Source organism: Bos mutus, chromosome 15, assembly GCF_027580195.1.
Source record: "Bos mutus isolate GX-2022 chromosome 15, NWIPB_WYAK_1.1, whole genome shotgun sequence".
Lineage (NCBI taxonomy): Eukaryota > Metazoa > Chordata > Mammalia > Artiodactyla > Bovidae > Bos > Bos mutus.
The window spans coordinates 71,997,080-72,014,724 of NC_091631.1; the positions used below are offsets into that span (position 1 = coordinate 71,997,080).

Sequence of the window (17,645 nt, forward strand, 5' to 3'; positions counted from 1 at the left end):
AATATTTGGAATTTTAAATGTCTTCTAAATTTACTCACACTACTGGATTTTGAGGTTAAAAATTTTTGAAGTTGGAAGTTTATTTTAAATACACATTAACTAAGATTAATGTTGCTATTCACTTTTACTATCACATTTTAAAAACCTAACCCAAGAAAGGAGAGCAAAGTTGTAGCAGTTAAAAATGTGGTGCTGAGAAACACTCAGAAAATATTTATTTACTGATTTTTTTTCCTTGTGGATAAAATACGTAAAATTTTGTGTGCAATCCAATGCGAGAGTGAATTCACAGAAATTGAATAGTGTAGAATACTTCGGTGCATTCAGTTTAGAATATTCATGTAAAATGGCTACACTGTGAATGATTTTAGAGGAAATATATGGTGATATAGAAAAGAGAACATTAGCAGCATTAAATAATTGACAAGACAAACATGAATTCTGAAATACCAAGGGCATTTACTTAAGGTATTTTCTCAGCTATGTACTGTTTTGTAGTATCTGCACTAGTCAAAGAAGTGATCAGGAATGGTGGGAAAAACAAGACAAAACTAGATTTGACTCAGGAGAGATAAAATTAATCCCAACCATCACTTGGATTCTTTGGCAAATTACGAAGTCTCCTCTGACTTAGTTTTCTGAACTGTGAAATAAAGGGTGCTGATTCCTTACAAATTTCAAGGGACTGTGGGATAAAATAGAATAACATATATGAAAGTTACCTGCAATCTCTAAAGTTTAGTAAAGTTTGGTAAGTTTAGTAAATTTAGTAAGTTTAGTAAAGTTTAGTATAACTTATCATTTTATATAATTCTAAGTCAACAGACTCAATTAAGGACAGTACAAATACTTTCATGAAAAGATTCTTATTCAGTTTAAAGTTATATGTAGAAAGTTAATTATAGTAATTCCAATATAATCAAGCAAATTGGATTCGATTTTTATTATCTTTCAATGTTTTAAATAAATTACCAGTCTAATTTATCCTCTAGGAAGACAAATAATATTTTTACTTTTTGAAGGTAAGTCAATAGTTTTAAGCAAAATTATTCCTCTTTTACTTCATTATCTTCATTACTGCCAATGTAAAAATTTTAACTTGATAAACTAAACATTTATTTGGTCTTTAAGAAGACCAAATGTATTTCTTGATACATTTCTGAAGTTTAAGAAATTTTTATTTGTAACAACTACTATATATTGAAATAAAAGAAAAAGCTCTAAATAGCAAATCACAGATAATACATTTTTACTAATATTGTCAGTTCAAGTTATATTTTGAGGTAGTTCCAAGAAACATTTCAGGAAATTTTTATTATTTAGGACACTGGGTGTATGATCATCTACTGAAATGTAGTTTTCAAGATTATCCTACATATACACTTTTGATAATAATAACAACAAAAGTCAAATTACTACTTACTCATTTAGTATTAGATCAGGCGCAAAATATAGCATCTGTCCACTGACATGCTTATAAGATCTCCATCCTAGTCCAAATACCATTAAACTCATCCAAGAATACTGGATGAGAGTTATTTGGTCATCAATATGTAAGTTCCGAAAACCTACAAAACAAATTTAAAAATAGAATGATCCCTGTGTCAAAAATCACTATGTCAAAACCTGAAAAATAAACATTTGAAAACAGATGTAAGTAGGGTATGCTCCAATACCTTGGCCACCTGATACAAAGAGCTGACTCACTGGAAAAGACCCTGATGCTGGGAAAGATTGAGAGCAGGAGGAGAAGAGGGTGACAGAGGATGAGATGGTTGGATGGCATCATCGACTCAACGGACACGAGTTTGAGCAAAACTCTGGGAGATAGTGAAGGACAGGGAAGCGTGGTGTGCTACAGTCCATGGGGTTGCAACGGGTTGGACACGACTTAGCAACGGAACAACAACAACAAGGGTAATGTTTTCAGTCAAAATATTTATATACAAAAAAAAATCAGGAAATAATAATAATAAAGTCAGAAAAAATTAAAAAGGATAAGAGATTGGAATTCATTAAAATTAGTCATTGTGATTTAGCATTTCTGGGAACTTGCTAATTAAATCAAATGTATCATTCATTCATGCAACATTTATTTATGGAGAGTCAATTATGGACCAGGCACTGTGTTAAAATGCTGCGTTACAAAGATGAGTAAGACAAAACCCTTACCCTAAAAAGAATCTTAAAAGATAGAGTAGGTAAGAAGGAATCCACCAGGCAGTAGAGAGAGTAGGAAAACTGCCCCAGACAGAGATAATGCCAGAAGAAAGTCAGACTGCTGAGGAATCTCAACTCTTTGGGATTTAAACATAAATTGGTTTATTTTGTAAAACCCCTGTTTTCAGTTTTGCTACCTCTAATTTCTCTTTAACAACTCTTAATTAAAGTTTGAGTGGATTCCACAGGTTTCTGATCACTTTTGCTTTCTGAAACTTAATCCAGTTTCATTTTAAACTCCCCTATGGCTCAAGAGCTTTAAAGTCTGTATGTATATGGGTGTGTGTGTGGTGTGTGTGTGTGGTGTGAGTGTCCTGGTCTTTCACACCTTCACAACCTCTCCCTTTTAGATTTTCTCTGGTCTTGGTGGCAGAGGAAGAATGGCAGGAAAAGGGCAAATGCATCGTGACTTACATAGTCAGCGTTTTTTCCCAGCTCTTTCCAATTCTCTTTTTGCCTGCTTGGGGAAAGATAACCAGTTCAGCACTGATAACGTAAAGGAGGGTAAGGCAAAGAGGTGTTTGGAGGCGTGGGCTGGTGTTGGATCATGGGTGGTCTTGCATGCCTATGAAGCAGCAAGGGGAGTGATATAGCCTGATTTACACTATGCAGGGCTCACTGGCAGCCATGTGGAGGATGTGTTCAAGGGAAAAGGTCTGAAGTTAGGGAGAGAAATTGGGAGCTATTGCCAAAGTCCAGGAGAGAGATGATAAAAGCTCGAAATAAGTCAACAGGTAGGAGTAGAGAAGATAGAGCACATAGGAGAAAGTTTTAAAGAGTAAAATTAAAGAAATTGGCAACTGAATATATACAGATTGGAAAAAGAGGAAGTCAAATAGATGTTTCAGTTTTTACTTGAATGGTGCATGATGATGATAACAGCATTACTGAGACAAAATAAAGGAGAAAAAACAGGCGAGAGAGAAAATAAGAAAGCTTTGGACGTGTTTGAGGGACCAGTGGAAGATCCATTTCCATAGGAATTAGAGGTATGGGGACATATGGAGCAAAAGATATAAAACTCTAAATTATTTGTACTTGAGTACTTGAAACAGTAAAAGTGGGTGAAATATTTCATTAAAGGTATAAAGAAAACAAACATTTTGGTAGGATCATCAACCACGTTCTATAAAACTTTTTAAATAACATCTATTCCTTCTAAGACTCTGCTGAAGTCCACTTACAAAGGACCTATTTCAAGAGTCAAACTTAATTCTTTAGATCTCAAGTATAAAATAATTTTATTTCCTGATTTGGTTAATAATCTCAAAGTAAACAGAAAAGGCTATCTTTCCTTCATGTACTTCCTGCTATTCCCATCTTTGTATGACTAGCAGGAAGACTACTCTTTTCTTCCTGGAAATTCTTAGTCTCAGAGAGACTGAAAACAACCTTAGCACATATTCATAATCAGCGGTACCACGGCAGGTATTTGCCCCTTTAGAGGCAGCGGGACTTCCCTCCCACTCCCGTATCTTTTTCCCTCTATGCAAATAGCTTCCCATCGTTTGCAGTTTGGTCAACCAAACTACAAAAGCAAGTACCCTACGTTCCCACAAGGAAGCTGGCTAAGGCCTCTGGTTCCCTGGGTTTGTGATCTAGGTCTGATCCATAGAATACCTACTATCTGGACTTTGAAGCAAAAAATAGTAAAACAAAGATCAAGATATGGGTAGGCTTTATTTATGATGGTGGTGGTGCCTAACGACAGTGGGATCCAATGGGGTCATTTGTGATGCTTGTCTTGGCCCTCCAGAGAGGCCTTGGTTTCTGTCTCCTCTTCAGACTTGTCCTTCTATTCAGTGAAGCCCTGACGTCTTTTCAGAAAATTATGTTTTTCTTTTTTGTTTGGTTTTTGATAGCAGGATGTTTTTGGTTTTTAAAACTTAGTAGCTGCTAAGTCACTTCAGTCGTGTCTGACTCTGTGCAACCCCATAGATGGCAGCCCACCAGGCTCTGCCGTCCCTGGGATTCTCCAGGCAAGAATACTGGAGTGGATTGCCATTTCCTTCTCCAATGCGTGAAAGTGAAGTCACTCAGTTGTGTCAGACTCTGCGACCCCATGGACTGCAGCCTACCAGGCTCCTCCGTCCATGGGATTTTCCAGGCAAGAGTACTGGAGTGGGGTGCCATTGCCTGAGTTGGTGTTTATTGCTTACTTCCTGACTGACTCAGGTACAGAAAGACTCTCTAAAAATAACTAGCCAAGAAAAACTCGGCATGCAATTTTCATAATTCTCTCTTTATTTTCATGTCATACATGCATCTTGAAGTTCATGTTTATATATTACCAGTTTTTTTTTTTAAATTATGAGTCACTCAATACATCTAGTACAGAAATGCCACTTGTAAACTACATACTTTATAGGCTTTAAAAAATGGGTAATTACTTCTTCCATTAAGTTTAGGATCATTTGATAAGAGATAAATAATAAAGTTTCCTAATTCCTGAAAAGCAAGACTCCCTCAAGGGAGGCACATATAGACTTGGCTTATTTTGGGTATGTTATAATATAAAAGGCAAATCTTGGTGAAATAAAATATAAAATTACCAATATTTATAGCAGAAAGCATATTCTTTCTATGTAACAGAATGAAAAAAATTAGAAAAATAGCTTTATTTACTCCCCCTTTAAGTGAGTTTATCTGAGATAAGTGTACAATGTTAAATTGACTTTAACATGCTTAGTACAGAAGTGCAATTTTTTGAAGCCATTAACTGTAATATCATTCATTACTTTATACTGAAACAAAGACGGGAACACTGAGATCAAATTCCCATTGATGATAATGATCAGGTAAACTCAGTACTTTTGAGATGAGGATCAAAATGAAAACCTTCACACAGAGAAGTGATGGATGACCTGTAATTGTGTTCAACAAGTAGTAAAGAAAAATGCTCTTTCCTTTTAAGTGACTTGACCTGATAATTTCTGTCACAAACTGTCCAAGCCTTAATGCCTAAAACAAACTGAAAAGAAAGTGTACGGTAACACCTGGCCTACATGACCTTCTAGGTTCTCCTGGCTTAATCCCAAAGATTTGATAAAATATACCGGTTGTGCTCCTGTAAAGACTGTCATGTACTGAAACAGTTAATCTATAACAGGGGAAGAGCATCAGCTATCTCAGCACCTTCCCACACAAGCACAAAGAAGCCTCAGCACAGCAAGTGTAATCACTGCCATATGTTTGATGAACTTATGCACAAATGCGAACTTGAGTGTAAAGATTTAAGGCAGCAGAGTTCTCAAAAAGCTAAGGGACCTTCGACTCAATATGGGGAGGCTTGGGGAAATCTGCCTAGGGCAAGCTGATTAGCATCCTGAAGACTAGTTAGGGACTAGCTAGGGGAAAATGTGGGAGAAGCGAAGGGCCACCAGGTAGGGAAAACAAAGTGGATGAAGAAAGGCTGGAAATTGAGCAAAGAGTTTTGTGGGAACCAAGCCTCAGAGGTGCTTGGAGTGGGAGAGTGAGAGAGAATGTAAATTCAGGAGCCGGAAGGACCTGAAATAGTAAGGCTAAGAAGTTTGACGTTGTTCTGGAAAGGGATGGGAATAATATAACAGATGATAATTGCTTTTGAAAAGATGATCCTAGTGGCAGAATTGAGGACTATCTGCGGGCAGTGTGAAACTGTGATAATAGTGTCAGTCGGGGGCTATGACTGAAACCTAGGGGAAAATGATAAGGACTTAAAATAGCTCAAGGGAGTAGCAGTGTAAATAGCATGTATAATGAATCATACATATAATAAGCAGAGTTGACAGAGGTGAAGGAGAAAAGTGAGCAAAGAATTATAACCAAGATTCTGTCTGCAGTGCCATTTCAAGATACAGAGAAAGGTTTTAGGCTCATGAAGTAGAAGGTCATGCTGGCATGGAAGCTCATGTAGGTAGAAATGTGTAATAAGCACAATAAATATATAGTCCAATACTTTTGTAGAGCATCTAGGTTGTCACCATGTAAGTAGGAATCATGAGAATATAATGGGAGCTGAAGACAAGGCCGTAAGTGAGCAAATCCAGCCCTGCAGACTGAGAAACTACTGGAATAGAAGATGGAAGCAGGAAATGCCAAATTCATGGGAGAACAAGTCCACAAAGGAAACAGATGTGTAAATCGAGAGAAACATATCTGCCTGGAAGGGAATGAACGCTACAGGAAGAGTTTCAGCAAGACACGGCTCCTCCATCCTGGCTTCAGAGGTACGCGAAACATGGTAAGGGCTGAAAGTACTCATTTGATTTGACAAAAGATTTTGGTGACATTGACAATAGTAGTTTCAGTGAAATAGAATATTAGAAAATCATTTTTTAGTGTCTTCATGAAAATACTATCAAACCCTGACTTTACTCCAAGAGGGCTAATCTCATTTCTTTTCCATCACTTTTTTTTGGGAGAAGTAGTTTAATTTATTCATTGATTTGGGGAGAGAGACAAAAATATTTTGTCATGCATGCAGTGGCTATTATTGACTCAAAAGATATTTTGGCATGCTTCAAAGGCAAAAAAAAAAAAAAAAAAAAAACAGGCAAAGGACTGTTCTAGTCTTCTGATACTGATGAATGCAAGTAGTCTGGCTGAAAAGTCAAATATGTTTACAAATGTCAAAGCATTGGCCAGAATATTTTTTTCAGCAAATAAATAGAAGAATCAAGGCAAAATTTATGCAAAGGAAATATTTCTCCTGAACCTCTCTCTCACATCAATTCTGCTATGATGTATTCTGCTAAATACACAGAATAAAGAATAAGGATGAAGTTGGACTGGGAATGAGTACTTAAACATTTAATATCCAAAGTCTACCCTGACTCAGCCCACAATGTACACCTCTAAATTTACTTTCTGTGATTCTCTCCGATATAATTTTCTCAGTGGTTTCTTAATTCTTGGATGATGAAAACCCCAGAACGCCAGTGGTGTTTGAGAAACCATATGCAAGTTGTATTCTCTCAATCAGCAGCTATTAACAATTTTAATTACTATACTGTGGGGGGAAGGTATGATAACATTTTTATGTTACTAAGGGACCTTCACTCTTCTAGAACCATTCTTATGCTGGTCTAATTCATTATTCACCAAACACACCTCATGATTCCCTTGTTTTACACCATCAGCCACACTATTCCTTCTATCCAGAATGCTTTCTCTTCTTAACACTATTTATCAAAGTTTCACTTCTCCTTCATGGTGTACTTTAACTGATGCCTTGTCTCTGAATCCTTCTCTTGTCCCTAAAGACAAGTTCTTCTGTCTCCATTTTTTAAAATCCGTACCTTATGTCACTTTCACACACTACTACAGTTGATCTTTGAATAACACAGATTTGAACATGGGTCCACTCACCCAAGATTTTTTTCAGTGCTATAGTACTATATGATCCATGGTTGGTTGAATCTGTGGGTACAGAACTGGTCCAATTTATTACTCACCAAACAAACCTCTTGATTTCCTCATTTTACAGTATTAGCCACATTATTCCTTCTATTCAGAATGTTTTCTCTTACCTATATGTGGATTCTTGGCTGCTTGGACAGTCAGTGCCCCTAACTCCCTCGCTGTACTAGGGTCAATTGTATAGCTGTTTGAGGCTTCCCTGATGGCTCAGATGGTAAAGAACCTTCCTGCAATGCAGGAAACCTGGGTTCAGTCCCTGGGTCAGGAAGATCCCTTGGGTAAGGGACTGCTACCCACCCCAGTCGGAGAAGGCAATGGCACCCCACTCCAGTACTCTTGCCTGGAAAATCCCATGGATGGAGGAGCCTGGTGGGCTGCAATCCATGGGGTCGCTAGGAGTCGGACACGACTGAGCGACTTCACTTTCACTTTTCACTTTAATGCATTGGAGAAGGAAATGGCAACCCACTCCAGTGTTCTTGCCTGGAGAATCCCAGGGACGGGGGAGCCTGGTGGGCTGACGTCTCTAGGGTCACACAGAGTCGGACACGACTGAAGTGACTTAGCATAGCATACCCACCCCAGTATTCTTGCCTGGAGAATTCCATGGACAGAGGAGACTTGTGGGCTATAGCTCATGGGGTCGCAAAGAGTCAGACACGACTGATCAACACTTTGACTTTTTTGAGTATCTTTCATTACACTGTTTTGAATGTTCCTTAACAGAGGGAATACATCTTGCTCATTTTTAAAATTTTGCAAATATTATGCTACTTCAAGTTTCAAAAAGGAAAACATTACCCACTGAAGTTGGAACTAAGTGTCAATGTAAAATCATTCATATATAGATACAATATGTCAGAGACAATGTAACCTCAGAGATCACTTGTAAATGGACTGTCATGAGGCATATTTTGTGAGTCTCCATTAAATAGAAAAAGAAAGGTATTTCTGAAATAGTATGGTAAAGATGTCAGATATGCTGTGATCACTGTGACCCGTCGAAGACAAAGGAGAGCACAGACAAAGATGCAACGGGAGTCCCTGAGCAGGCAGCACAAGTCCTCTCGGGGGCTTGCAGCCACTGCGTCCTGTGGCTGTCATGCGTGCTGACACCTTGGTGATGATCATCAGCCTGCATCTGATCTTTTTCCTCTCCCAGAGAAGTGTTTAAAATTATCTTTTTTTTTCTTTGCAAAGTTAAAAGGCATTGGTTTCTTTGGATAAACATATATACCCAAAGAATTTTAGGTCTTGAACAAACACTTATTACATATGGTGTTTTCACTTCAAATCCCTACAGGTCTACTATTCAAACGAGCCTAACCAGACAACACAGGATATTGTGAATAAGTGCTGTCCCTGTTTAGTTTAGGGCCACGATTCCTTTCCCCAGAGCTTTGGGGCAGATTTCTCTTCTCTGATGCCTCAGAAGGCCTGAAATCTTAAGCTGACTCCCAAAATACACTTTCTGTTTGTGAAAGAACTGCCTGATCTACCTACATGTTTTCCGAGCAATATTTTTTTTTTTTCCACTTTAAATAAGTAAACTATCAATAAGCTTCATTTAACTAAGTCCATCTTTCACAGACCAATAACCCTGTGAGTGGATAGATAAAAGAAGTTTCCCTTATGGACAAAACTGATGACCAGGTGCGAGGATGCACTGCATGGCAATGCAGTGCCATCACGAGCCCAGCCTGCTGGCTCCTCTATCACCACCGAGTGAGGGTTGCGTCTTGCACAAAGGAAACGTGCAACAGACATTTCTCAAGTGACTCACGTGAACAAAGTTGGAGGTTTTTGAGCAGCTAGTAGTTTTGAGAGCAAATTGTTATACATGTGTCCTTCTGAGTCCTCCCACAGAGGTCAGTATGGTCACTCTGTTTCACTGACTGCTTTCATCATTCATTCAAATTACTCTCAGCATTCAGACCATGAAAATATGGTTTGAAAGACCATGGGCCACTCAGTACTTTGATAATTTTAATGCTTCCCTTATTATACAGTTAATGAAAACAACATGTGTAATACTGGTGATGCCATCATTCTTGTTTACTTATACACAAATTACATTTTGCAACATTAAAAAAGTTGTCACCAAATGCAATGTGAAAATTTTCTCTCACTCTTTTGGAGGGTGTGTGGGGATCAAAAATCTAGACAGATAGTTGTATTTCAACTAAGGGGACTCAGTTTTTTTCCAAAATGAATAAATTATCTTTGTAATTATAATTGGTTATTTTCTAACTTTGCCAAATGATAATAGAGTCTTTTTTTAACAGTAGAGAATCTACAAAATGAAAACAAAAGAAATATGAGCTATGTCAACAAAAATCAAAGAAAGAACCTTTCCAAATAATAGAAAAACATAAATGTTTAAATACATAAACACTCATATTTTAAAACTGAAAAAGTTCACCAATGTTATTGTAATATTTTAATAAAAATCTATTAAGTTTGATAACCACTTTACAGTAAACTTTAAAAAAAATTCAGAACTTTTCTAATAAAAAAAAAATTACCTGTCCAAAGCCTTTCAACAAGAGTGAAGCTAATAAGAACCTGGGCATTTTGATTTTTGATGTTACTTTATCTTCACTAGAATAGTGAGTTTAATTAACTTTCTCAACATGTATTTTTTTAAAGAGTCAACAAACAGGAATCTATTTTTCTTTCTGTCTCATGTAAACTTGACTTTTCAATAACAATTCATCTATTATATTTCAAACCTTTCAGGTAGAAGAACTGAGAAATAGTATTAAGGCAAATTGGGAAATGAATTATTTTTTTAAAAAAGGCTATTAAATTTACTTGGAGACTAAAATGTATATGTTTAATTCTTGATCAGATAAACTAGTCTAAAGGAGTATAAGGTTACTATCAGTGTGAAGAGAAAATAACTTTAAAAAAGGTTTTATTTCTAATTATGGGATTAATGCCTCCACAAGTAACTGTGTACATGTGTGTGAAATTGCTTCAGTCATGTCTGACTCTTTGTGACTCTAAGGACCGCAGCTTGTCCAGCTCCTCTGTCCACGGGATTCTCCAGGCAATAAACTGGAGTGGGTTGCCATGCCCTCCTCCAGGGGATCTTCCCAACCCAGGGATCAAAGCGGCATCTCTTATATCTCCTGCATTGGCAGGCAGGTTCTTTATCACTAGCACCATTTGACAAGTATTTACTACAAATGTATTATTCTCTTAGCTCTGCAGTCCAAGGTTTAGCAGGTGAGAACTACATCCCTGTAATTCTTTCAGTCTCTTGGCTTCCAAGGAACTATGCTGAGAGAGCAGAAGTAACTAATAAAGTGACTAAAATCCTTTCATGATGACATAATTCAAATTGTCACTGTCTGAGTATAAATTCACAAAAATAGTGACTGGAGGTTTCTCTGTGTCCAAATTATTTGTTTTAGGTTTAGCAACTTTATTTCTTAATTGACTTTAGATACTCTGCTACACTCTGAATACTATTTTGACTTGTTATATGAATAGATACATTCAGTCTTATTTTCAACCACATGAGGTTGGTTAAATTTGGATTTGGAAGAATCCCATGGATGGAGGAGCCTGGTAGGCTGCAGTCCATGGGGTCGCTAGGTGTCGGGCATGACTGAGCGGCTTCACTTTCACTTTCCACTTTCATGCATTGCAGAAGGAAATGGCAACCCACTCCAGTGTTCTTGCCTGGAGAATCCCAGGGACAGGGGAGCCTGGTGGGCTGCCGTCTATGGGGTTGCACAGAGTTGGACACGAGAAGCGACTTAGCAGCAGCAGCAGCAGCAGACATTTCTGAGAAGATGGTCAATTTGTCTTTCTGTGAACTATGATACTATCTAGTAGATAATACAGAGTTATGCTATTCCTTAACTGCTTCATATATGTAATTCTTGATTCATCAGCAAGACTCAAAATGTTATCTATGTCTTTTTTATTTCCATAGCACACAGTAGGGTCCTAGACAAACAGTATATAATATAGGGGCCTAGATAAATATTTTGAACTGCTGAAACACACACGACAACCCCCTGTTTATACTCCATTTAATTTATTGCGTGGCCTGTTTTATTTAGCCACCCACTAGTATGAAGCCATAGTAAAAATTTTTATTACATGCTATTATATACAAATTATTATTACCTGGCAGTGATTTAGACCACTTGACCACTGAAAGAAGTTGTCTCTCGCCAAGCTGATTCAGACTTGTCAGCAGAGAGCTGGAGGTATCAGGTTTGCTGTTGTCATGTCCTGCATAGACCACATCTGGTTCAATGCTCATGAGCAAGTTGATCAGTGGGGGGATCAACTGCAAGTCTTGACTTGGTGAAAAAGTGATTCTCTGGCTTAGGGCTTGGCTTTCGTTTGGAATACCCACCGGCTGTGGGAGGGCAACAGCATCTAGTGTTCTCATAACTCTAACTTTATTGAACTTTTTAAACTTTCGGCCTACAGAGAAGGAAAAAAAAAAAGAAGAAGAAGAAAGAAAGGTCATGTAAATACACAGAAACTAAATATTCCAGCAGAAAATTATTTCTAATGTCTTAAAATTACAGCATTATAGCATTATAGGTTTTGGTTATCAGTCTAATACAATGAGACCTAGTAAGTAAAAAGGTTAGGTCTCAGACATGGATTAAAGAATTAATTACAGCAGCATTCACTGGATAGGCTTGGGGAATTACACCACTATCCAAGGCAAGGTTATGGAACTTTGCAGTAAAAAAAAAAACATGTAGAAAAACAAATGGCTCTTAGTAGAGACTAAGCTCAGTTTTGGGGCTTCCCAGGTGGCACTAGTGGTTAAGATCCCGTTTGCCAATACAGGAAACATAAGAAATGCAATCCCTGGGTCTGGAAAATCCCCTGGAGGAGGGTACAGCAACCCACCCCAGTATTCTTGCCTGGAGAATGCCATAGACAGAAGAGCCTCGTGGGGTACAGTCCATAGGGTTGCAAAGGGTCAGACATGACTGAAGTGAACTTAGCACACACGTACGCAAGTTCAGTGTTGGCCAATATTCTGATAGGAGTATTAGAATAGTTATTACTATTCTGACCAAATTGTCCCAAAATTATTGCTAAAAACTACATTAATTAAAACACAACCTTTAGTAGATGTTGAGTATTATTTTGAATTTTATTCTTTTAAGAATCTGTTAAAGGATATGCATATACACATGCAAACCCCACAAAATCTTGTACACAATTTCAGTGAGTTCATGATCAGTTGAAGTTCCCTGAAATCAATACATGGAGTAGTATGAGATCTAAGGACCCAAAATAAAGAACCTCATTTCTAAATTAAGGGGGGAGAGAGTCCGCATCTTGTGCTGGTCAGACCACATTTGTACTTGTAGACCATTTGTAGAATTTCTATTTCTAGAATTCTTTCCACTGCTGAATTGTGATGTGTTAGGAAGAAAAATGGGCTGACAGGAAGATGAGTAGAAAATCCGCCGTGTGAGGAGTGGTTGAAGGGGACCAAGATACACAACTGGGCCACTGCTAGTTCCCAGAGGCCCTGGAGTGATCAGAGGGCAGGCCGGACTCCAGCCCCTGCCGACTCTATGCCAGGCATGGGCTGCTTAATGGTATCAAGTGTCTGTGCTCTTCCGCCTGGAAAAAAAAAAAAGGCTAAGGGAGGCTTGATAACGCTTTGCAATCATCTAAGCAGAGGTTGCAGTCGGCTGTCTTCAAACGCCTGTTCTGGCTCACAGACGTGTTTTCTTTGGCTCACACAATTCTTCCCAGAGTTATAAAAACATTTCTGAATTAGCTGGGTGGCAACAATCTGTTAAAGCCACGCTGCAGCTGTTGCTTTGGACAGGGCAGACAGCCCACAAACTGGTGGTAGGCCTTTGGTCAGGTTTCTTAAATTGGATCACTCTGCCCACTTAAATGACCTGCCTGGACTCGGCAAGCACTTGCCCTGGTGATTTCTCAGCTCAGGTATTGTTATTAAGAAAAAGGATTTTATTTATTCTATGGAGTCCCCCCAAACTATGTTAAAATCTGCAGGGGACAGATAAGCAAATGCCAGTCAAAACACAGAAAGGATCCAGGAGTGTTTAAGGAGATGAAGCAGGTTTCTTTGCGAAGGAATGAGTTCTTTGAGGGGAAGGAATTAATGTTTGTGGAGTATCTGCTTTATATATGTATTATGTTGCCTCAAAGAAAGTGGGAATTATTAATTCCATTTATAAATTAGGAAGAAGAAGAGTAGAGAAGATGGCATGCCCAATATTAGAGTGATAGAACTTGGATGATGTGGACTCTGAGTTCAAACTCTTTCTCACACAATCTCCCTGGGTTTTCAGGCAAGGACTTCATGGTCATCTGGGGGGATTCTGAAAAAGAAGTTTAGGTGAGAGATGCTGGAAAAAAGCACAAAGGTTTGATTCCTTCCAATCCTAAAGTATTGTGATTAACAGAAAATAAGACTTACACCCTTACCAGCCTCTTCTCTCCCCAACAACTCCAACATTGTTTTCTTTTTAATTTGCATTAACCGCCTTTCTCTTTTTTTCATTTAAAAAATTAATTAATTTTAATTGGAGGATATTACTTTACAATATTGTGATGGTTTTTGGCATACATTGACATGAAACAGCCACAGTGCACATGTGTCCCCCATCCTGAACCCCCTCCTACCTCCTTCCCCACCCCATCCCTCTGGGTTGTCCCAGAGCACCAGCTTAGAGTGCCCTGCTTCATGCATCAAACTTGCACTGGTCATCTGTTTTACACATGGTAATATACATGCTTCAGTGCTATTCTCTCAATCATCCCACCCTCACCTTCTCCCACATAGTCCAAAAGTCTGTTCTTTACATCTGTGTCTCTTTGCTGCCTTGTATATAGGATCATCATTACCATCTTTCTAAATTCCATATATATGTGTTAATATACTGTATTGGTGTTCCACTTTATAACTTACTTCAGTCTGTATAACAGGCTCCAGTTTCATCCACCTCATTAGAACTGACTCAAATGCATTCCTTTTCATAGCTGAGTTCAATTCTGGTTTTATCAGGATTTGATTACACTATGAAACTATGTAATTTTACTGAAAACCAAAGCAAATATTTTACACTTTGATTAGTGTAACAAGTCTTATACACAAAATAAATTCCAAGACAATTTCCTAACATGTTGATTATACAAAGTGTAATTTGAATTAATATAGAAATGTTCACATTTCTGTTTGTGATCCAGGCTTTTCATGAATCCCAGTGAAAAAGAATGGGGGACACACAATAAAAGCAAAATTGAAAGGTGAACTAACATTAAACTAGATTATTTACATATCTATCTTATATAATTTAACTTGATGCTCAACCATTTGAAATAAACACTAGCATTTCCATTTTTTTAATATGAGGAATAGGTTTACAGAGGCTAAGTAATTGGCTAAGTTTATAGAGATAATAAATGCCAGAGTAGAGATATTAATCAAGGGTTAATTTCTTTTAGTTTTTCTTTTACTTACTCATAAAACATTTATTGAGTGGTTTTATGTGCTAGGCATCATTTAAGGTTCTGAAACTGCAGCACTGAATAATCAGACAAAGTATCTGTTTTTGTGGGGCTTATATTCTGAGGGGAAGATGGAGAGGACCTGTAAACAAATAAAGAGCAAGATAATACCAAACAATAGTGTGCACTATGAGTGAAATGGATAACAGTGATAGAAAGTAACCTGATGGAACAGGACAGAATTAAAAATGGTCAGGGAAAGACTACGGTCTTTCCACCAGACCACACTGCTGCCCCTTCATATAGCCTTTATTTCTCTAAATCTGTAGGCTAATGACTCTTTCAGAGCAGATCAAACAGTATATGTTGAAGGAGAACTTTGCACACCAGGAGAATTAACAAGAATTGAATAAATGTACAGTATTATTAAAAGATGCTTTCCTGAAGCACTCAGTTCAGTTCTGCTCAGTCGCTCAGTCGTGTCTGACTCTTTGCAACCCCATGGACTGCAGCACACTAGGCCTCCTTGTCCATCACCAACTCCCAGAGCTTGCTCAAACTCATGTCCATCAAGTCAGTGATGCCATCCAACCATTTCATCCTCTGTCATCCCCTTCTGCTTCTGCCTTCAATCTTTCCCAGCAACAGGGTCTTTCCCAATGAGTCAGTTCTTCGCATCAGGTGGCCAAAGTACTGGAGCTTCAGCTTTATCATCAGTGCTTCCAGTAACTATTCACGACTGATTTCCTTTAGGATTGACTGGTTGGATCTCCTTGCAGTCCAAGGGACTCTCAAGAGTCTTCTCCAACACCACAGTTCAAAAGCATCAATTCTTTGGCACTTAGCTTTCTTTAAAGTCCAACTCTCACATCCATACATGACTACTAGAAAAACCATAGATTTGACTAGATGGACCTTTGTTGGTAAAATAATGTTTATGCTTTTTAATATGCTGTCTAGGTTGGTCATAGCTTTTCTTTCAAGAAGCAAGTGCCTTTTAATTTCATGGCTGCAGTCATCATCTGCAGTGATTTTGGAGCCTAAAAATATAAAGTCTGTCACTGTTTCCCTTGTTTCCCCATCTATTTGCCGTGAAGTGATGGGATCCGATGACATGATTTTAGTTTTCTCACTGTTGAGTTTTAAGCCCACTTTTCCACTCTCCTCTTTCACTTTCATCAAGAGGCTCCTTTAGTTCTTCTTTGTTTTCTGCCGTAAGGGTGGTATCATCTGTGTATCTGAGATTACTGATATTTCTCTTGGCAATCTTGATTCCAGCTTGTGTTTCATCCTGCCTGGCATTTCACATGATGTACTCTGCATAGAAGTTAAATAAGCAGGGTGACAATATACAGCCTTGACGTACTCCTTTCCCTATCTGGAACCAGTCTGCTGTTCCATGTCCAGCTCTAACTGTTGCTTCTTGACCTGCATACAGATTTCTCAGGAGGCAGGTCAGGTGGCCTGGTATTCCCATCTCTTTAAGAATTTTCCACAGTTTGTTGTGATCCATACAGTCAAAGGCTTTGGCGTAGTCAATAAAGTAGAAGTAGATGTTTTCCTGGAACTCTCTTGCATTTTTGTTGATCCAACAGATGTTGGCAATTTGATCTCTGGTTCCTCTGGCTTTTCTTGAAGCACTTTTCCTGAAGCTTTAAATTGTTACAATCTTGCCACCTCTATACTCCACCCCCTACAAGACCTGTTTCTTCTTCCCAAAACACATCTTGCTGCTGCTGCTGCTGCTAAGTTGCTTCAGTCGTGTCCAACTCTGTGCGACCCCATAGACGGCAGCCCACCAGGCTCCTCTGTCCCTGGGATTCTCCAGGCAAGAATACTGGAATGGGTTGCCATTTCCTTCTCCAAGAGATGTAATAACTCATCTATCTACAGCTCATGACTGTGTGGCATGTGGGAAAAATGGACCTTGGGTTGGCCATATCTGTGTAAGAATCCTATCATTTAAAAGCATTATATGGGGGGTAGATTATTTTATTTATCCAAGTATCGGTTTATTCAGCTTTTAAATAGGGAATCTACCTCTCAATACTGTCATCAGTCTAGATAAGATAATGTGTAAGGTATGTGATCAAGTGCCTGGCATATAGCAGACACTCACTAACATTAGCTCTGACTTTTGAAACATGATTAGAAAGAATTGAGAGGAAGTGAAACTGTAACTTTGTTTGTTTGAATTTTCTGATATTAAAACATGTTCCTCATCAGGTATATTCCTCTCCCTCCAAAACCCAAGGAAACAAACAAACAACACAGGCTTCTATGGGCATGTATGTTTAAGCAATGCTGTGTTAGTAAAGTTAAAGTGATATCCTTACCTTACTTAGTCCTCTATCGGAGAACCTTCAATACATTGTTTGGATTATGGATCTCTAAGAGAAAAATGTTAATATACCATGTTTTCCAAGTCTATCTGGCCTTTTTACTTGATGAAAGATCTGTTAGTATCTCAGGGAATTCACAGTTTGGAAAACACTACTTCAGAATATTTTTCTGTATGAGGTTTGCACATGAAATCAAGCCTATAG

General features: G+C 38.2%; 1 protein-coding gene across 1 annotated transcript in view; it reads right to left on the reverse strand.

The window, feature by feature from the left end:
• The window catches only part of PGR (progesterone receptor), a 112,143-nt gene that overhangs the window by 15,341 nt on the left and 79,157 nt on the right, over nucleotides 1–17,645 (reverse strand). The window contains exons 4-5 of the mRNA XM_070384312.1: nucleotides 11,764–12,069; nucleotides 1,424–1,568 (exon numbers count right to left, since the gene is read on the reverse strand). Coding sequence (XP_070240413.1) covers nucleotides 1,424–1,568; nucleotides 11,764–12,069 — 451 coding nt within the window. The remainder of the gene's footprint in view (nucleotides 1–1,423; nucleotides 1,569–11,763; nucleotides 12,070–17,645) is intronic.